This window comes from Caloenas nicobarica, chromosome 5, assembly GCF_036013445.1.
Source record: "Caloenas nicobarica isolate bCalNic1 chromosome 5, bCalNic1.hap1, whole genome shotgun sequence".
NCBI classification, from domain to species: Eukaryota; Metazoa; Chordata; class Aves; order Columbiformes; family Columbidae; genus Caloenas; species Caloenas nicobarica.
This window is the reverse complement of record NC_088249.1, coordinates 34146915-34168393: the sequence shown is the minus strand read 5'-3', so window position 1 is coordinate 34168393 and position 21479 is coordinate 34146915. Positions and strand designations below refer to the sequence as shown.

At 38.6% G+C, this 21479-nt stretch overlaps 1 protein-coding gene across 1 annotated transcript; it reads left to right on the top strand.

Annotated features, from left to right (window-relative positions):
• Positions 1-602: 602 nt before the first annotated feature.
• On the top strand, positions 603-12759 carry EMC7 (ER membrane protein complex subunit 7). The gene is made up of 5 exons (XM_065636004.1): positions 603-856; positions 3954-4073; positions 7097-7235; positions 7988-8068; positions 10177-12759. The coding sequence occupies exons 1-5, from the start codon at positions 621-623 to the stop codon at positions 10327-10329; spliced, it is 729 nt and encodes a 242-aa protein (XP_065492076.1). The 5' UTR covers positions 603-620; the 3' UTR covers positions 10330-12759.
• The last annotated feature ends 8720 nt before the right edge of the window (positions 12760-21479 follow it).

Genomic DNA, 21479 nt, shown 5'->3' with positions numbered 1-21479 from the left:
CACAAACTGAAAAACAAAGGACCCCCACCCGTCCTTTCATCACCCGCTCCATTTCTCATCGCGAAACAAGCAAACTGTTGAAGAGCTGTGTACGGGGACAGGTTATCCGGGTTGCAAGATCCCCGTGCCGCAAAGACGAAGCGAGCCGCTCGAAACATTTTTAGCAACCGTGCTGCTTTTGGGGCCCAAGAGCCCCAGGTGCAAGGTCCGAATGCCGCCCATCAACAGCCAGCCCGGGAGCACCTGCACGGCCCCCGGGGCGGGGCGGTGTCCCGCGGCCTTGCCGGTGCTCTGCCCGAGGTGGGGGCTTCCCCGCAGCCCGCGCGGTCTCACGTGGACGCGGGCAGCAGGGCGGGCGGACCCGTTCGGGTCCCGCTCCCCAAGGGAAGCTCCGTCTGTCCGGCCGGCACCGGCCCTGCCGCTCGGGCCCTGCGGCGGCGCCTCCCCCGAGACACCCGCCGCAGCACTTCCGCCTCGCTACCCGTCATGGCGCCCAGCTCCCGCGCTCCTATTCGCCAGTGCTCCGTACGTCACCCGACGGCGCGGCGGCCGCGCTATTTCCGCCCGCCTGGTGCGCAGGCGCGATAGGTCTGCGGCCCCTGCCCCGCGCGGTGGAGGACATGGCGGCGCGGAGCGGTGCCGCGGGGCTGGTGCTGCTCTGGCTGCTGGCGGCGCCGCTGCCCCATGTCGCCTGCGGCTCGGAGGCTGCCGGGACAGCGGAGCCGCCGGGCGGCGGGGGCCTTGGGGAGCGCTTTAAGATCGAGGGCCGGGCCGTGGTGCCCGGGGTGAAGCCGCAGGACTGGATCGCGGGGGCCCGGGTGCTGGTGGACGGGGAGGAGCACGTCGGCTTCCTGAAGTGAGCGGCGGGCGGGGCGGGGGGCTCGGGCCCGGCGGGGCGCTCAGCGTCCCTGGGCGGGCTGGGGCCGGTGCCGCCCTGTGCGGCGGGTCCGCTCGGAGACGCGCGCAGCCTCCGCGCCGCTGAGCGGCTCGGCCGTCCTGCCGCGGCCTAAGATGGCGGCCGGCGGTGGCGGCGCGAGCGGCTCCCGCGCCTCGGCGGCCGTGCCCCGTCAGCAGCGCGCAGCGCGGGTGGGCGGCTGGCGGCCCGCGGCGGCCTTGCCGGGACACTCGCACCTTGCTCTGTGGGGCCTTAGCAACGGCCAGGCCTGCAGTGGGAACCTGTGCGTGTTCTCAGCCTCCTGCAGACGGGACCGCATTGATGACTAAGGCTGCTGGCCTTTTAGTTATCAAAAAAACCCCTTCGTTGTTTCAATTAAAAAGATAATTTTTAAAAAAAAAAACCACGTTTACATTAAGTTCTGGAGTGCAGTGTTTGGTCTCAGCTTTTGTGGGCGTAAATTCTGTCACTTCTTTTTTGAAACCCTCCGTTCAGTTAAGAATTTACTCATTCTGGAGAAATGTTTATTTGTGGCAGAAAGTTATGGTGGTATCTATAGTTATCTATCACAGTATTCATGAAAAACTTTTTCGCAGTACCAGTGGAAGCCACTTCAAGGGATATGACTTTATTCCTTCACACAAGATTATGCAAAAGCATTTGGAAGCTGTAAAGAATCGCACCTTATTCAGTTTTTTCAGTCTCAGGTGGTAGTGGGTATATTCAGATCAGCAGACGATCTAGAGATATTGAGACACAGAAAATGTCCTCAGAATTAAGAGCTGAACCAATCTCATCATTTCAAGAGTAGAAACTAATTCTAAATTCCTCTTAACTATTTTAATACAGTATAATACATTGCTTTTTAAATTGTGTATTAAAAATGAGAAAGTTTGTGTGGATTTAAGATACATCATCTCATAAATACTTGTAGTTTTTGATTATTCCCTCTTCAGTAAAAGCTGAACTTTAGTTTGACTCTGGGAACTGTCAGTAGATTAGCACAACAGATTTTACTGTGCAAAACTTGCAGAATATTGTCAGCGTAGTACCTGATAAGCCAGTACAACCAAGTTGTGGGGGCCTGACATATTTAGGAACTGATTTGATAAATATCATGGAATTGGGAAGTGTCCAAATGCTTTCTTGGAACTCCAGTTGTCTGAAATATGAGGAAATAGTGTTAGCTAAGAGCGCACGATATTTATGCCAGCGTAACCCAGATCTCAAGCTCTATTGATTACATTAATTTGATATGTCTGTTTATAGGTATATCAAATTGTATGGATATAACTTAAAGCCAAGCAATGTTATATAAGTTATTCAATTTTGTAAACACTGGTAGAAGTTGCGCTACCATAAGCATGGTACATTTTAGCAAAAATGCTTTAATGTTGGGATTTTTTTTGTCAATTATAATAAGCACAGTACTGCATGGCAGTATACTTTAGTAAAAACTGTGTTAGAAGAAATAATGGTTTTCTTAAATAACTGGTATTTCAGGCTCAGTAGAAAGATCCTTCGCTTTCAGTGACAGATTTAAATGTATTTGGTATATCAGAGGATATATTTGTCACCGTCTTTTGTCACTATCTCTCGGGCAGGTTTTGATTATATATTACATGGATGTCATTCCAGCTATAGAAAAGAAGAAAATAATTATTTGACATAGCAAAGTTGCTTTTCTGAGTATTTCAGGAGTCATTCTCTAGTACAAGCATTTTTATAAATCTGATTAGTTTCGCTACCATAACAAAAATGATTTTTTTTTTTTTTTAAGAGGCAGTATTGGATACCAGTTTATTAAGTGAAAATTTGCTTTGTCATATAAATAAATCTTTAGAAAAAAACTATAATTTTATCAAAATAATACTCTAAAGAATGAAAAAATAGAAAGAAATTCTTAAGGAAACATAACAGTTGCAATATAAGATAGTGTAAGCATTCTTAGGGGTTCAAATCATCACATAAAGTATTAGTGAAACCCACCTATGCACTATTATTTCTATGCTTCTGTCCTTGTGGCGAGGAGGCCCTTGGGTGATGTGCATCTTTGAGAGAGAGAAATTGTGTGAAGGACATAAGGACAAAAGTCTTTTTGAGAGTTTACTTTTAACAGGGCTCATTTATTCATTTTCCTGATATAAGTTTCTAATATATCAGGTTTTATTACTTTTTTCTCCCTTTGAACAACATTTTCTTTTTGTCTTAACTTTGAATCTTAATTTTTAGGAGAGATATCTTTTATGGTAAGTGTTCTCTACCTTTTTAAAATTAAGTTTTTCTTCCTGGAAACTTCTGGAAGCATGTAGGAGGAAAACTACAAGCTTCTGTACTTTATTTTAATGGCAACTGGTGCTGAAGCATTCAAGTATCCTTTTACTAATATTTTCATGAAATGTCGAAGTTTCATATTTTGAAGTAAAACTAGTCTGTCTAAAAATCCCTTCTATATGTATGTTCAGAACTCCTTTAGTTTCCTTATTGTTTTGATAGAGCCTTCCAGCGTGGGCTGGTCCTAAAGGGAGCAATTAAAAGTAAAATCCTCTATTTTGCAATAAAGACACAAACCACAATTTTTGTGCATTGCAAGTAATCTCTAATATCTACCCACGCTATGTAAGATGTCAGGTTTTTTTAAAATTTTTTTTTTGCTTCCAGCAGAAGTACTGAAACAAAGTAAACTTCATTGTATGTATTTTGGAAGGAAGAAGGAAGGTGTATGTCAAATCCTCCATCATTTGAAAACATGAAATTTGACAATTTCACATCTTTCTTAGGCTATTAAATTATTCCTCCAGCAACACAATAGTTTGAGGGCACGAGAAAGTCTTTAACATAACTGGTAATTTCTGCTACTGTTCTGACACGTGTTGGTGACCTTAAGGGGTTTGATACTTTGAGTGCAGAGCGATTTTAATTTTCCTGTTGGTCATTGTCATTATATTAAGATTTATAATAGAAAACTACACTGTTACAGTTTCTTTAAAAAATAAAGCACTCTCTCTTGTGTACTGGAACATATCGAAATGTAGTGGAACTTACATTTTTTTTTCAGGACAGATGGAAGTTTTGTGGTTCATGATGTACCTTCAGGATCTTATGTAGTAGAAGTTATATCCCCTGCTCATAAATTTGAGCCCGTGCGAGTTGACATCACTTCAAAAGGCAAAATGAGGTGAGCCTTTCTTGATTTGCCTCTGTGTTGATCTATTAAGTACGCCTGACAGCACAGTATATGAAGTAATGTAAACAGTATTGCAGATCTGATGTTGCATTTCAGGCCATATGTTTCAGCTGCTTTTAACATCACTTCTAAGAGCACATTTCTTAAAATCCAAAGCCTGATTTCTTTCTTTGTTTTGTATTTATGGCCTTAAGTAAGAGGAAATGGATAACAAGAATCCTTCCATTTGTTTACTTTTGTTATTTTCTTATGCAGCCACCCTGAAACAAAATCTAGACATAAATCAGTTAATTGTTTTATCTTTTGCCAATACCTTTTTTTCCTTCTTCCCTTTTTCGACATCATCGTTGAGGCCTGTATCTAGTGGAGTGCCTCAAGGGTCAGTACTGGGGCCAGTATTGTTCAATATATTCATCAACAACTTGGATGAGGGACTAGAGTGCACTGTCAGCAAATCTGCTGATGACACCAAACTGGGAGGGGTGGCTGACACACCAGAAGGCTGTGCTGCCATCCAGCGAGATCTGGACAGGCTGGAGAGTTGGGCAGGGAAAAATTTAATGAAATATAACAAGGGAAAGTGCAGAGTCTTGCATCTGGGCAGGAACAAACCCAGGTTCCAGTATAGGTTGGGGAATGACCTGTTAGAGAGCAGTGTAGGGGAAAGGGACCTGGGGGTCCTGGTGGACAGCAGGATGACCATGAGCCAGCACTGTGCCCTTGTGGCCAAGAAGGCCAATGGCATCCTGGGGTGTATTAGAAGGGGGTGGTTAGCAAGTCGAGAGAGGTTCTTGCTCCCCTCTACTCTACTCACCCCTGGTGAGACTGCATCTGGAATATTGTGTCCAGTTCTGGGCCCCTCAGTTCAAGAAGGACAGGGAACTGCTGGAGAGAGTCCAGCGTAGGGCAACAAAGATGATGAAGGGAGTGGAGCATCTCCCTTTTGAGGAAAGGCTGAGGGAGCTGGGTCTCTTTAGTTTGGAGGAGAGGAGACTGAGGGGAGACCTCATTAATGTTTATAAATATATAAAGGGTGAGTGTCACGAGGATGGAGTCAGGCTCTTCTTGGTGACAACCAATGATGGGACAAGGGGTAATGGGTTCAAACTGGAACACAAGAGGTTCCACTTAAATTTGAGAAGAAATTTCTTCTCAGTGAGGGTAACATAACACTGGAACAGGCTGCCCAGGGAGGTTGTGGAGTCATCTCCTCTGGAGACATTCAAAACCCGCCTGGACGCCTTCCTGTGTAACCTCATCTAGGTGTTCCTGCTCCGACAGGGGGATTGGACTAGATGATCTTTTGAGGTCCCTTCCAATCCCTAACATTCTGTGATTCTGATTCCTTTCTCTTGTGGTAAATGTTCTGTCAAGACTTGGCACAATTAAATTCTAATTCTAAAATACTTCTGCTATACCTCTGTAAGATGCTCCTTACAGTTACTGGCAAATGGTAGTAGTTGCCAGCCTGCAGTATTCCCATAGCATCATTAGCTTTTTTTTATGTTATGTCCAGATTCGTTATCCCTAACAACTATAACTGTACATCTGTAACTGCAAACTCTTCAGTAAGTAATACAGAAAAATGGCTATCCTATCTAATAAGGTGATTTTCATTTAAATGAACATGTTTGTAGTTCATTTGTCTTTGTACAGGCACATATGTAGTATCTTAGCTTCAAGTTTGTTTTTTACAGTATCTTATAAAAGATGCTGTTACATTTTAGGAGTACAAAAATCGGTATATACGCTACAACAGTGTTTTTAGGGGAGGTTAAACATTGAAATCTCAAACTGAAAACAGTGCAAACAATCTGTTTATAATAATAATAATAGCACAACTTGTTTCTGCTTAGATTTTTTTTTTCCAGGCTTTATGAAATATTTATTTTTGTACTTTGTTAGGCAGTATCTCATTGACAACAATTAATAAGTAAGAAATATGGAAGAAACTCGGTGAAATAGACGCAGTAGTGGGTATAAAGTCTCACTTAGTACTGTTTCGGTATCTGAGGACTAGAGGTGACAAATTTGACATGAAGTAAATTGTTAGGATGTGTCTGCAGAGCAAAGTACCATTAGGCTTGACATATCTACCAGTCAAATAGTTTGAAATTGTAATGAGGAATTAGAGTTGGGAGAATGAAAAAATGCGATGCATGAGGAAATGTCAACTGGGCTTTTCTAAGGAAAGTTCTGCCTTAAAAAAACCCCTGGAATTCTTAGAAAGAGGAAGCAGTATATGGATAACAGATAAGATCTACATGAAATCTCAAAAGTGTTTGGAGAAAATACGTAGTCATAAGGTAAGAGGGAAAGGCATTCTGTGGATGAACATTGGGTGAAAAATTCAGAAGGAATAAATTTCTCTTGTAATAGGCAGAAGTCACCCTGGAGTTGCACAAGGCAGGTAAATATTCATAAATCATGAAAAATGAGTGAAGAGTGACAACCAAGTAACTATCTAAATACAAGGCCCAAGTGAAGAATACTAGTGAAGAACTGTGGAAAGACCTTATAAAGTAATAAAGTCTGAGATTAGGTATTGATAAATGCAAATTAATGCACTTAGGGAAAAGGTAGTATTAATTTCATATATAAATAATTGTTGCCCTGATCAAACTCAGTTTAAGCTATACTATGCTGTTCAAAGCTGTACATTCTCTTTAAACATTGTAGCTTTTCTTCCTCCTTACCAAGGTATGAAAAAATGTTTTGCAGAAGTCACATTTGAGCAAATAGTGCTGATATTTCTGATCTGCATGTCTGTTTTCCATATCAAGTTTTTCAGCGTGTGTAATAGCTAGCCTGGAAAAAAGGTAAAGTATATTTGATTCCATAAAGTATGCCGCTAAGACAAGTTAGCTCTGAAGACTGAAGCGTAGCCGATGCTGCCTAGCAGATAGTTTTGTTTGTAGTCTATTATTAAAACTTTATTTGGAATATTATTAAATAGTGTTTATTTTTTGTGAAAGATTGTCTATATTTTTAATTATTTACATTTTGCTCATTAGAGCAAGATACGTGAATTACATCAAAACCTCTGAAGTTGTCAGGCTGCCATACCCACTTCAGATGAAGTCTTCTGGACCTCCGTCATACTTTATAAAGAGGGAATCTTGGGGATGGACAGATTTCCTCATGAACCCTATGGTATGTGCAAGCAACACAGAAAGGTTGAAAGTATGCTAAGGGTCCAAATATAGCTGTTCTTCAGAATACCAAGAATAAAATAATGGAGGAAAGATGTGCACACTTTGCCCTTGTGAGAGGATCGATTTTTTTCTTTGTTTGTCACTTGTTTACAAAAACCCTGTTTCCCTGAAAATAAGTCCTACCTCAAAAATAGGCCCCAGCATGATTTTTCAGGATGCTCGAAATATAAGCCATACTCCAAAAATAAGCCGTAGTTACAGTTCATTAAAAAAGTCAACTTAAATAGTGTCCAGGCAGCTACACATGTAAAAAAGTAAAATCTTTTGGAGCAAAAATTAATATAAGACCGTGTCTTATTTTCAGGGAAACAGGGTAGGAAGTTTTTCCTCCCCTATACACCAACTTTGTTAATGTATGTCCTCTGAAAATTGCCCATAGTTTGGTTCCTTTGACAACATGGTGGTGTTCTAGTAGTGTAGAGATCAACATGTTGCAAGATTGTAATTTTATCAGTTGAAAGAGAGAGCAAGCATTTACTTTAATGGTTCAACTTTGAAATCTGTTGTTTAAACCATAATACTTCTTTATGTGGTCTCTTTCGTGACAAGTGGATTACTGTTACTGGGTTACTGACTCAGAATGTAGTAGTTCTAGAATTTCGCTCTTTAGCTAAAAGTTTTATGTCAATATGTGTGAAAGAGTCTGACGCAACAAATAAGCTGAAGAAATATTTGCTATTTTCTCTGTAGGTGATGATGATGGTTCTTCCATTACTGATATTTGTGCTTTTGCCTAAAGTTGTCAACACCAGTGACCCTGATATGAGACGGGTAAGTACGTTCAATTGATGCAGACACAGAGAACAAAGATAATGAGATTTTAAGGTACAGAAAAGTAATAAAAACAAACCTGGACTTTTAATGAAGTCTTAATGGGCATAATTTATTCAGTTAATATAGTGTTGCTGTTCTAACAATGAATTCTAACATTTCCAACTCATGAATTTGCTGTTAAACAGCATAACACAGAATTAAATTGTTTGGCGTAGTTTTGAAAGTATTACAGTATGAATGGTGTTTTCCAGAATTAGAGCAATAAATATAGTTTCTCAAAGGCTATTTTTTCTATGAATTTTCGATGTATTTCTGCAGTATGTTCAAATCTAGCATTTCATTTTTAGAGATCATTTAATGAGTGTCAGGTGTGTTGAGAACAGTATGATGTGGGGATTTCTTATCTATTAACATAAGCCACGTAGTTTACAAGATTGTTAAATCCAGGTGTCACAATAGTCTCTATGATATGGAGTCTTAATGTCATCATTAAATTATCTGATTTATTGTCCTTTAATCATGCAAAATGCCGAATAGCAGAAGGCTAGGACAAAATGGAGATTCAAGGTGTTTGCTGAATCTTTTCTTGTTTTTAAAAGTGTAGCTTTTCTGTCTTGGGTGGCTGCTTTTTGAGGGTTTGGTTAATTTAGACTCCTTTTCCTCTAAATGACCACTGTCTTCAGTAGTACTTTATAGGTGTCTGAGTCTTTTTTGTTATTGTTAAAGTAATACCTATAAAAAGCATATCAGAGCTATGTAATGCTCTTTTGGCTTTAATTTTGATTAAAAATAGGATACGAAGATATGCTAGATATCTGTAGCATATTCTTCAAACAAACGTGTTCTTTGGAAGCTGAATTTTTAAAAAATCACTTATTTTTCACTGATCTGACACTGCTCGCAGACAGGCTGTTCTGATGGTAAACCATCAGTACTTTTGATTTAGTTCTTATTATCTGACTGATATGACTTGGTAAGGAGAAATTTTAAGTTGAAGGAATTTTGCTTGTAATTTAAATTATCTTTGAAGAATAGGGAAGGCAGTTTTTAAGATCAGATTATAATGGCATTCTCTAGATGACCATGTACTAAATTCTTAAGTATGCATCCAGCTTCACTTAGTTTGTGGAGAGTATGGAGCTTGTATTACATTTTTCAAGTTAGCTTGTTTTTTCTTCATGGAATCAGCACAGTACTAGTTTATATAGAAAGTTAATCACTTAATAACTGTGCTTGTAGAGGCATTAAGTACAGATGTAGTATAGATGCAGGTATAACAAAGGCCACCATAACGGCTTTTGCTTCGTTTGTGCCTTGAAAATGCTTGAAACAGTATCATTCTCAATGGTAACTAGAAGAGCAAGGTGACAATCCCACATTAAATTGGCAATTACTATAAGCATTATCACATTGTGGATATGCAGTTCAGCTGTTGTATGCATTAAAAGTACTTCAGGGTTTGGTTGTGGTTTTTTTAAACTGTACTAAATCGTCTCATAGAGCCACTGTGCTAAACTCTGAAGTTACATTAAGTAGCTGGAAATATGGTCTCTTATTAAAATCCTTCCTTTCATGAAACCAAACTTGGCTGCTGTACACTAATAGCTTGATGTTACAAAGTATGGCAATCAAAATATTTAATCCCTTCCAACAGCTTCAAAAAATTGTTGAATTTAGCATAAGTAATTCTAATTTGAAAACGCAAAAGTATGTGAAATCTGTGAGAACACAGACCTTAAAATTGAAATAAAAGCTTAAACTTAAAAATTGAGGAAAATAATGCTGGAAATAAGTAATGGCATTTTTTAATTAGAATTTTTAATTTTTTTTTAATCAGGTGGTTGCCCTGTAAGACTGCTTAAGACATGGTTCTCTTTTTCCATACACCAGTGCTTTTAGTTTTGCGGTTTTATGTTTGTGTGTGTAGCTGGGCATTTGGCTGTGGTTGCATAAAAATATGTAGCAATATGTACCCTGGAGGGACTACAAATAGTAAAACGATATTTGGGAAAATTTGACATCTTCCTGACACGTCTTCCAACTGATGCCTTAGAAACAGCCAGAATTGTTACGAGCTATTAATGTTATCTAATCTTTGCATGCAGGAAATGGAACAGTCAATGAACATGCTGAATTCCAACCATGAGCTGCCAGATGTCTCTGAATTCATGACAAGACTTTTCTCTTCAAAATCTTCCAGCAAGTCTGGTAGTAGCAGCAGTAAAGCAGGGAAAAGTAGTTCTGGAAAAAGGAGGTAGTTAAGTCCTCCTCCTAAGCCTGAGTTTGCACAACTGTTTGTTATGTAGTGTCATGTTTATTTGTCCTGAAAGATCAAAAAGCCACTACTGTAAACTTTAATCAGGCACAAAATACCATACGCTACAGCTGTGATGTGTAGCTTTTTTAGTCTGTATAAGCTGTCTTGTACTTGACAGTAAGCAAAAGAGGACATGGCTTCGATACTGTATCTGTATAAAGTTATTGATGATACTGAATTAACTATATTGTTCTGTAGAGAATTATTATAAATTATATGATGTGTTAAACAGTAACAAATGTCTTAATCATAAGACAATATATTAAAAAAATTCAAAGATAATACAAGTGGAGTTCAGTCTTAAGATGGCTTTAATGTTTTATACTTGCTGTTGAGTTCTGAAATGAACAAATTCCCCTTTCAAAATGGAGTCGTGGGTTTACTGAGTAAGTAACTTGCTGTATCAGTTTGTCATATGTGTTACATATAATGTTATTTTACATTTTTTGCTGCCTGTACACTTTAGTTCAAGGACCTTCCACTTTTTATTGCCCAGTTTTTTCTGACCTACTTTCTGCTAAAAACTCTCTAAGGGGAAAAAAAGCAAAGCATTCCGCCTCAGAAAGTCTTTTCAGCTCTGGCAGGTTAATGATGAATCCAAGGTATCTGTGTAACACAGTGAACTTTTATCTTGGATCTTTCCTTTCTAAATCACACATATCACTTCTGCAACATTTTTGGTTCTTAGTGTTTTCCGTGTGCTGTGCATTCATCTTATCAGTGGTACGATTTGAGGCCAAATACAGAACAATATTTTTTAAATGAAAGAAAAAACCTAAAAGTCTAGTAATAAATTTTATTCCAAAGTATATGGCTATCTCTGGGTATGCTAAGTCACTGGCAAAACTTTCTCCTTTGAATGTGCCTGGGTTCTGGACCACAATATCTTTTCAAGCTACCCAGTAACTTCAGAGAAAAGTTGAAAAAATTGTTTTCCTCTAGATGAACATTTGCAAATTAAAATTACAACAATACCTGCAAAACACCATTAGCAACTGTCCATAAATATATATATACATTTTTAGCATAAATACTGTTCTTTCCATTTTTACAATTGCTAATATCTTAGGTAACAGAATCCATGCAGTGTGGGTAATGTATATCTGATTCCAAAAATGGTATGTAACATTCATCTAAAGTATACCTAAAGCAAAATAAATTCTAATGCATTTATTTGTTCTGTCAAACACCTGAAGGGCTACAATTGTCTTAGAATACATACTTGGAAGTATACTGTGAAACATAAAAGCTGAAAAAGAGTAAGTACTCATTCGTAGGATTAAGTCAACTTTTACGATGTTGGAGAAGAAATAAACCAATGTTTTTTGGACAATGAAAGATTTCAGTCTTTGTAAAGTAAGCTACACATTTTTGGTCTTGTTTTTGTTTTGCTTAAATGGTCTTTTTGTTCTGTATATTAAGTAAAATATATCCAAGAGAGACAAGAGAGTATTTGGATATTCTTGCTGGAAGAATTTACTGAAATGAGTGTCATGCTGCCTGTGTAAAAAAAACCAGCAGCATCTTACTGGAAAATTCATAGGAAACAGGAGCAGTTCTTTGAAGATGGAGCAATCAGCTTTGTTGCTACACTGTCCTGGAAAGTACAAGCCATGAGTTCCTTCTGTTTAGCAGTAATTGAAATGACAAATTGCATTAACTTGTTTTAATCACAGTTTGTTCAGTAATTAATCATACTGATGCACTTTTCCTTGCTACGGAGGTAAGAACAGCAATATTTCTACTTTCATTCTGTTGATGGTCTTGATCTGTCTTTAAGGGGGATTGGAGAATTCGGGCAATGAAAAGATGAAAATATTTGTTAAGAGTTCAGAGTAAAAAAAATTACAGGAATTGCAAGGATCCTAGTAAAGCTTTGGAAGGAGTATATGGGATATTCAATACTTCTCTTTTTCTTAGAACTGATACAGCAAGATCCAGGCAATTTCTTTGCTTATCAGCATCAGATGAGCTGTACCATGCCCCTGCCTTTCTCAACAGAAAACTCTGCCTTACCCCCAGAAACCTGTTCTCTGAACAGTCCAACCCCAAAAGTGGTGTTACTTAATGTTCATTCCCTCGTGTACATTATTCCTCTCCTTTTCAGACCTATTTGTGATAAAGTCATTTGTAGAAGTGTATTGATCTGCTGCTGAACAAATGCTAGTTACAATGGTACCGACTTGTTTGGTTGGTTGGTTTTTAATTTAGAGCTGGAATCTGTATGTCAAGTGTGAAAAGAGGTTCTAGCCAGGGTGCCTTTGTCACTTAAGTTGTAACATGGTCTTGGGCTGACATAAATGCCACTAGGCAAAGCTTACTTGATAGCTTTCCTATTGCAGTTACTGGTGTAATGCAAGGTTGTCTTTTTTTTTTTTTTTCCAGAAAGTAAATGTTTCCTGCAGTTCAGTTTTAGTTCCTTGTCCTTTCTTCCAAATTTTTAGTAGTCTTTCTTCTGTGTTAGGTCTGACATGCCCGTTTTCCCAAAAAACGTAGCTGCCTTTTGGTGAGACTACTTAAGATAACATAAGGCAGACAGTAAGGTGAAGCAGCTGATGCCTCAGAACAGAAATTAAAGATGTACAGAATCTGCTTGGACTATAGACAAGCCGAATTCCATTGCCAAAAGGAGGAAGACTTGTTCCCTCCACTTGGACTGGGTAATCCTGCAGTGTAGAACAGTTTGAAATAATTACTTCATTAAAGATGCTTCCATTCTTCATATATAAGGAAGACGTTTAATGTATAGCTATCTCACCTTGCTGTTTTAAACAAAGTATTTGTTGGTGCTCTTTATCTTTTTGATGAAGTGGAGATGACAGTAGCATCATGACGACAGTAGGGTGTGCATTGCTTCAAAGGGAAAGACTGGCTTGTAGTTAAGATTTGTATTTGTGAAGAGGACTTAAAACTCTAAAATCAAGGGCCTTGCGTTCTGATGGCAACCGTTGGCCTTTGTGCAAATCATTTCTGATATGTTTCATTTTCTTGTGTGTGAAGAATGAGAAGCTTGTCTCACAAAAGTAATGGTAAGGATAAATTTAGTAATGAATATTAGCTACTCAAATAGTATGGCTATGAGCTTACTGAAGAAAACACAGTAATCTTATTAAAGAGCACCTTTAGTAAACATTTATATGTAGTTCTTTATATGTATTTTTTTAAAGCAACACTTTTAAGTAACCACATGTCAAGATTTCCAGAGCAATCTAGGCAATTTAAGTACATATTCTTTTCCTATTTAGTGAAAAATGTATTAAATTTCTAAGATCCATTTAAACATCTTCACTTAGGTGTTAGTGGACCTTTAATTGCATAAAGGTTGTATGTGATCAGTAGCTCAAAGAGAGCAAAGTTTGCTTTACAGTTCGATAAAAGGACCCTATTTTTACAGGTTAACAGTGACAACAGTACCTTAAGGTAACAAAAGGATTTCACTTTCGTTTTTAAGGCATCATGTCTGACCTTAATCCTGCTGCTATTGATAGTTAGTAGCTAGTGAATTTGTATTCCCCTGATTTTGCTTCATTTGAAACTTCTTTTAGGAAAATAACCACTATGCAATTTAAATACTAGCAAATCCTTAGTGGCAGTGCATGTTTTTCATTTTTGATGTGTCAGTGAAATATGGAGATATAGATATATATATATATGTATGGCTATATATTATGCTTATTTAACAAACTAAAGGAGAATAGAAGTGTTGACATCCACTTTTGATGGGCGAAGGAATATAGAAAGAACTTAAAATTTTGAACTTCAAATCAGTGGAAAAGCAGATTTACTGAAGAAAGTACATTCAAAGGTTAAAAAAATACATATGCACATCTTACACATTCTTGGGCAGGAAAAGCACAAGATGTGCCAGTGGTACACAGGGCATTGGAAGGTCCTACTTAACAGGCTTAACTGTGATGGGTGTCTCCAAAGGCAGGTTGGTGACCAGGTCACTGGCACTGAGGCCAGCTTGCCTGGGGCAACTGCTGTACTCCCCAAAACAGAGCACGTGGACACTGCCTCCCAGGAGTTGTTCCTTGCCCGTGCTAACTTCCTTACCACATCAGGAACTACTGGGAGCGGAGGGAGGGCATTGTTACGTGGCATATCCAAAAGTGTGTTTACAGCTATTGCACAAGCTGAATACTGTGAATCAGCATATTCTTGTGTCCAGGGAAGTTCTCTGGCAGGGTTTCATTTAGTTGGGTACTTGAAGCTATAGATGGTTGAAAGGAGAAAAAGTTGGAGAAGGACAACCACGGTAATATACAGACTTGAAAAAGACTGAAGAAATTATAAGGATTGCTGTCATGGCAGATTTGACGCAAATATTAAGACTTGCAAAAAATAACTTTTAAAAAATTGTAGATGAACAAAGTTTTTGTGATGTTCTATAGACATTTGCTTGTAGGTGATTGTAACACTGGCAGTAGTGCTAGCATGTGTGAACAAATGGTTATAAGAGAGCAAATGAAGATGTTTGGCCGCTTCGTGACACATATATGTCTATATGTCATAACTAGTCACAGCTTTTAGGAGAGCACAGACTTCTATTTGCCTGTTACCTGTAAGTGAAGAAAAAGCAGTGATCCCATGTTTCTTTCCAGCTGGGTAAGATCACTATACCACTCGAGACCCAGCTCATCCATCTTTTCCTCAGTTATTGCGTAAAAAGTGGGCACCCATTTAAGGCTCTTCCCTAAATGGTATAAAGTAGCCACCAAGCAGCTCATCTGTCCCCCAGTACTGGTATGGGCTTCATTCTGTGTGATAGTCTGCCTGTGGACTGGCTAAATGCAAAACACATTGGATCAAGAAGCTTCTTGAAGTCACAAATAGATTGTTTATTGTTTCAAAATCAGTAAAGGATTATGGATCCTCTCTCATAGTAAATATTGATTCTTCAGGAAAACCTGTCTACTTTTGAAATTACAAGGTTATTCCTTCAAATTATGCTGGCAGTGACCCTTGTGTAATACTTTGTTTCCAATAAGGCTATGAAGGTTTAATGACAACATAATTTTCTGTGCAAGTGGAACTCAGCTAGTTAGCTCTCTTATTGATGATGCACAAAAACAGATTACAGTTGAGCTCATTTTTATTATGTATTTGGTTCTGCATGGCTGATGGGAATAAAAATTAATTAAAGACTGTCATTCAGTCAAGGGCAAATGGTAGTGAATATACAACAGAATGAAAACCTTTCATGGTGTTTTTCTACCAAAACTGGATTTTGAAGTGATCCTTTAAAACAATACAAACATCAAAAAGTAATATAAAAGGTGGTGAAACTCATTTAAAAACAGAGCAAGTAAAAAAGTAAGAAGGTTTTTAAAGGAGTGCTTTCTGTTTGAAATATTAGAATGTTCTCCTCAGAAGCTCTTTGGATTCTTTAAGGATCTTCTTCCTGTCTGGTACACACAGGTGGAGCGTTTCCCTTTGTGTTTCAGAATCAAGAGCAGGACTCCCAAGCTCACGGTCTGGTGCGCGGGGCACAACGCTGCTGTTTACCATGCAGATGCGAGGAGAATCTGTATAAATACTTGGAGTAATACTTCCCATTCCTGGGATCAGAACAGAGTAAGATTTGGAATTACTTTTTGGGAGTGGGGATGAGTGTTTCTTTTCCTGCCAGTTTGTTTTCTCATCCATCCGTAGATGTGGTTCAGATTGCTTCATCTGGCAGGTGGGCAACCTATAAGATGTCTTAATAAAGATTTCATTTCTTGACTGTGGCAGTAGAACATCTTGAGGGGAAAGAGTATCTAAAGAAATTTGAGATCAAGATTAAGCCTCCTAATGAGGTTGTGTTTTTGCAGTGCTAAACATTATCTCTTACAAAGATGAAGAGCTCAGATGAGAGGTGAAGCTGTTACGAAAAGACAGACTTATAGTGGAATAAGTGCAGCATCCATCATCGTATTTACCGAAAGTGATGAGAATTGGACCATGGTGGTATTACTGGGTATGTAATGAGGGGTCCAGGTGGTCCTTTCATAAAAATAACACTTCTACCTGTAGCTTTGTTAGGCATGTGAATCTACAGATAGTTGGTAGTGATTCCTTGAGAAACCTTATCTTATAATCCTCTCATTTGAATTGTAGTGTTGATACTCTCTCTTTTGTTTTGGTTTGTTTTCCTGCTAATTCTATTCACATGGTATTTACACAGAGTTTTTTCACTTCTATTTGCCCTTTGTTTTTATGAAGACTAGAAGGGTCTTGTTGAAATTGCTGTAGCAAAATCTATTCAGCTGGTGCTGGCAGAAATGATTGCGTACAGCACTTGCGCTTTCAAGTGTTTCAGTGGTAACAAGTCATTATTTCTATCACCAGGTAGCTAGCTAATGCTGGCGAGGTCATTTGTCCTAGAAACATCTAATCAAATTGCTATGCTTTCTTTGTAAATATGCTAGAGGCTTATTTTATTGTAGATTTTTTTTCAAATCCTTTAAGTGTATCCTGAGGAGAGTATCAGAAAAATTGTAAAGAGTCAGCCACAGTTCACTGAAAATACAAGAGTTTAACAACATGTACTGTTTTGAGTTTGTCCTTGGGCGGGGTGGGGAGGGAAGTAAAAGAAGTCCAGAGGGCCTGGGTAGCTCCTCATGAAAAATGTCAAGTTAAATCCCAGTACCTAACACTGAAAGTAACCTGCTGCTTCCAGCCCACTTCATTACTACCGCATAGGAAAGAAACACACTTGAAGAATTCTCCCTCTTTCAATCTTAAACCTGTATTACACGAAATCCGCATGGTCTCCTTGATACACTGTAGCTGTTTATGCAGCTTTTATGTGTGATGAACTAAACTTGCCCTCTGAAAACTCATTAAGTGACTCTATAGCTTTGCAATACCTTGTTAGCCTTTTTTAATCTTTTGTACTTTGTTCAAATTTGATAGCCTTTTTTAACTAGTTAAACTTCCACTTCCTCAAATGTGCTTCTTTCTAAGAAGTGATTACACCTGTAAAGACATATTCTTCTAACTTGATTTAAGCACTGTTTGTTGGGTTTTTTCTTTAAATGGTGCTAACATTGCCTACTCTTTCTTCAAGTATTTTTAATACTTTAAGTATAGTTTGTGTTTATGTACTTGTGCTGCCAAATAATGGTCTTATGTTCCAAGTTAGGAATTTGAATAAGCAGGTATTTCTGCAATAACAATGTGTTACTGAGAATATTAATAGAGTTTATCAACAGAAGTCCAAGCCATGAAATGAGCTCTGCTGTTTCCTATTTTTAGAACTGCTTACTTGCTTCAGTTAGCTCCTTTATGGACGAAATACAGACCAAAATTACCAGTGCAGCCAGATTATATAAATACGTGTGGAAAAATCTGTAAATGCATTTGAAGATCTTGCTCTGCCATACCATGCTACTTTTGAAGGCAAGTTTAGTATTCTCTCTCCAGCCAATGCAAGGGGTATTGGTCTCAGCTGTTGCACACAGCAGATTGGACATTAGGAAACATTTCTTCTTGAGAAGGGCTGTGAAGCAGTGGAATGGGCTACCCGGGGAAGCGGTGGAGTCACCAACCCTGGAGGTGTTTAAAAGATGCGTAGATGAGGCTCTTAGGGACAGGGTTTGGTGCTAGAGTTAGTTATGGTTGGACTCAAAGATCTTCGGGTCTCTTCCAACCAAAGTGATTCTATGATTACGGCTATTCCACATGATGGCTGCAGATACATGATCAAAACTACAGCCTTCACTGCAGGAATGTACTTTTTGCATGTGTATGGCCTTGTACTGCTGTAGCACTTCCAGACAGTCTCCTCTGAGTGACCATCATCTGTGGCCCAAGTATGCCATAACCAGGAATGCTTTAAATGCGGTAGTCAGGAAAGGCTATTAAGGTAACCAAACTGAAGCAAGGGTAAATAAATGAGAGTTTAAACCACAGCCCTGAGACTGTGTTAAAGAGGTATTACAGGTTTTCCTGTCTGCACAGGTTCTTGGACTATAGCATATTACCACCACAGTTGCTTAAAACTTATCAATAGTCATTGAGTAATCTGACTAATTCTTATGATGTGATCTCAACCTCTCTCCTGGGGAGAACTGTAGGCAGTGAAATGTCTTGTTTTGGTATAAATTTTTCTGTTCCCACCCTATCCACCCCCTGTGTATTATTCATGTTGCCATCCCTTTTCCTTAAACAACAGCAGGATCAAGAAACCAAGTCATGTAGTTAGCGTGAGACAATGAGATCTGTGATAACCATCATTTCCAGGAAAGACCGATTCCCCAGTCAGCTGCACAGATGTGTTCGTGTGGTGGGATATGTGTGGTTTGTGTTTGGTTTTTTGGTTTGTTTTTTTTTCTCTGGGCTCATCATCAAACTGAGAATTTTTTTTTTTTTTTTTTTTTTTTTAGTTTAAAGCCTGCCTTATGTTCTGAAGCTTTCTTTTTATGGTCCTTCCAAGTATTTCTTGTGAATGGTATATTGTTCTATATGAAAAGCCCCTCTTTTTTCTTGGTTTTTTAGCAAGGTGACATCAGCTGTGAGGTTGCTAGAGAGCAACAGAAGTCACAGACTCTCTCTTTGGAAATGAGATTGTTGCCATGACAATGCTCCCAGCTGCTTCTTGTCCCAGATGAGAAAATCATTTTTAGACTCCTATATTACAAGGTTAGGCTACAATGTTTTAAACTAAACAGTATAGCTAATTGATTCAAATAAAAAATCAACACATGACTTGTTAATCTTTGGGCCAATAATCAGCTCAAATTGTTGAATATTTGTGCAGGTACTTATCAAATATTATTTTGCTATTTGTTTTTGATCAGATACGAGGTAAAACTCATGCATGGAGATGGAAAATATTTTCATCTTACTGATTTTATTAAATGTCTTTTTTGTAGTAGAAATTATCCAAAGAGTTGACTGATATTTAGATGATAAGTAGTATTTAAAATATGACTTTTAGTTTTAATCTTATTTTGCAATGTGCCCAATATGGACTGAACCTGAAATGCTAGATGCTTCTAAGTTCTATTATCTCTCAAGTCCAGACAGTTGATGATGTGTTAGTTTTCTTAGTGGTCTCTGGTCAACCTCACTTTGAGCAGGATTATCACCAACACCAGTTCAGCCATGCTGTGCCTAGCCAGTATTAAAAACCTCCAAGCATGGGGGTTTTACAATGTCTGGGAAAGCTGTTCCCATGCTGCACTACTCCTGGTGAATAAGTTTTCCCAAATGTCCAATTTGAACCTCCCAAGTCACAACTTGAGGTCATTGTACCATGTTACTGTTAGACTATGTGATTAATCATGGTAAACACAAAAGCCTGATGGAGTTCAGATGAATAGTGACAGGTAAAGGAACCCTAGCTAGAAGACACAGACTTGACTGCTCCTAAGACTACCGAAGAAGTGATTAGACCATTGTCCCTGGTGTGAAACCCCAAGAACTCTCCCAGAACTCCTTGCAGAGTGAAGTATTGCCTACAAGGAACTTACTGTGGGATGCAGGGGGAAGGGCACTTTGGAATTGTTTAAAAGTTATTATGGGATGATTTTAACAGGATTGTGGGTATGTGTGAAACTCTCTATGGAATGTTTAGAGGAAGGACCAAAGGTTGGGAAAGGGATGGATCAACGTAGCGGGGAGTAACGAGCCTGGTTTGATTTTTCTCTTGACCAGTCTACTCTGGTTGCTTTTCATCACCTTATGATCCCCCGTTTTTTCCAGTTCTCTTATTTTCTGAGTTTTGAAATGTACCTCGCTGTTCTTTATTTCTCATAGTTTTTCCTCGTTTAAAACAATACGCCTCTACTATTCCCACTGAAGTCTTCTGGGACCTTCATGACTTCTAAAAGGTAATTGTAAGTGCTTCAGAGAGGACTTTTGCCAGTTCATAAAGTACCTGCAGAATTTAGTCTGTCCTTGCCACTTTGAAAATACCTGACTTCTTCAGTATCTTTGAGAAGTTTTTCACTTAATCTGGCCTCCAGTCCTAATCCTCCATTAAATTCAATTTCATTAAGTGTCTGATCACTGTTTATGAAGTCTGCAACAAAGAAGGGCGTCAAATCTGTGCCATTTGCCCTTCTCCCTCATTAAATAACGGAGTTTTGATTTTTACTTCTTTTTCTATCCAATGTGTTTACAGAATACTTGTCTGGTTTTTATGTCCCTTGCTAACAGTAATCTTTTAAATCTTAATCCCTATTTCATCCTAGTTTGTTACTGAGTTATTCCTATATAGTCACTCTTAGGAGTTTGTCCTTTTATTCCACTCAGTGGCACCATTTCATTCTGACTTTCAAATTTTTAAAGAATTCTTGAACCAGACCTTTTGAGCTCTTAGTATGGTTCCTGTCATTTCTCCTTCATTATAGTACCTTTTATTAATTGCCAGCCACCCTTAAAGAGCCTTTCTCTCTCAGACTCTTAACAAGAGAGGACAGAAAAAGGTTGCCTAAGTTTCTTGGGCTGTTTTGGTTTTTTGGGTTTTTTTTTGGTGTGGGTTTTTTTTGTTTGTTTTTGTGAGTGGGGTTTTTTTGTTTGGTTGGGGTTTTGTGTTGTGGTTTGTGTTGTGGGTTTTTGTGGTGGTGGTGGTGGTGTTTTGGGGGTTTTATTTGTGGTTTTGTTTGTTTGTGTTTGGGGTTTTTTTTGTGTGTGTGTGTTTATTTGTTTGTTTGGGGGATTTTTATATATTGTCCTTACAATGCTGCACATACTTTTCCTTTCCTCATAATTACAAATTCTACCATATTAAGATAGGTGTCATGTAAATTGCATTCCACACAAATATTCTCCAACAGCTTTCACCTGATATGATTGTATGTGGCAATTTCTGCCACCTTTAGAATAAAAAAGTCATTTACAAGATGTGTCCTGTCATACTCTTTTCCAAAGCTACCTGAGTAACTTACATTTTTCATTACCACTAGTCCTATCTGTCAGCTAACCAGACAATTATTTTCCTATGTCTTCCATGACGATGGATTTGGATGTGTTTTTCAAGTTAGGTCCTACTTCAGTGGTTTTTGTTGGAAGTGAAGTCTTTTCAATTCACTTAAGTTACTACACCTTTAGAATTTAGTCTATGGTTCAACAGGAATACATGAAGCATGTTTTTATTGT

Coding starts and splice junctions, on each gene's coding strand:
- EMC7 (XM_065636004.1), top strand. CDS start 621: ATGGCGGCGCGGAGCGGTGCCGCGGGGCTGGTGCTGCTCTGGCTGCTG. Junction 857..3,953: donor GAGCACGTCGGCTTCCTGAA/GTGAGCGGCGGG, acceptor TTTTTTTTTCAG/GACAGATGGAAGTTTTGTGG. Junction 4,074..7,096: donor ACTTCAAAAGGCAAAATGAG/GTGAGCCTTTCT, acceptor TTTGCTCATTAG/AGCAAGATACGTGAATTACA.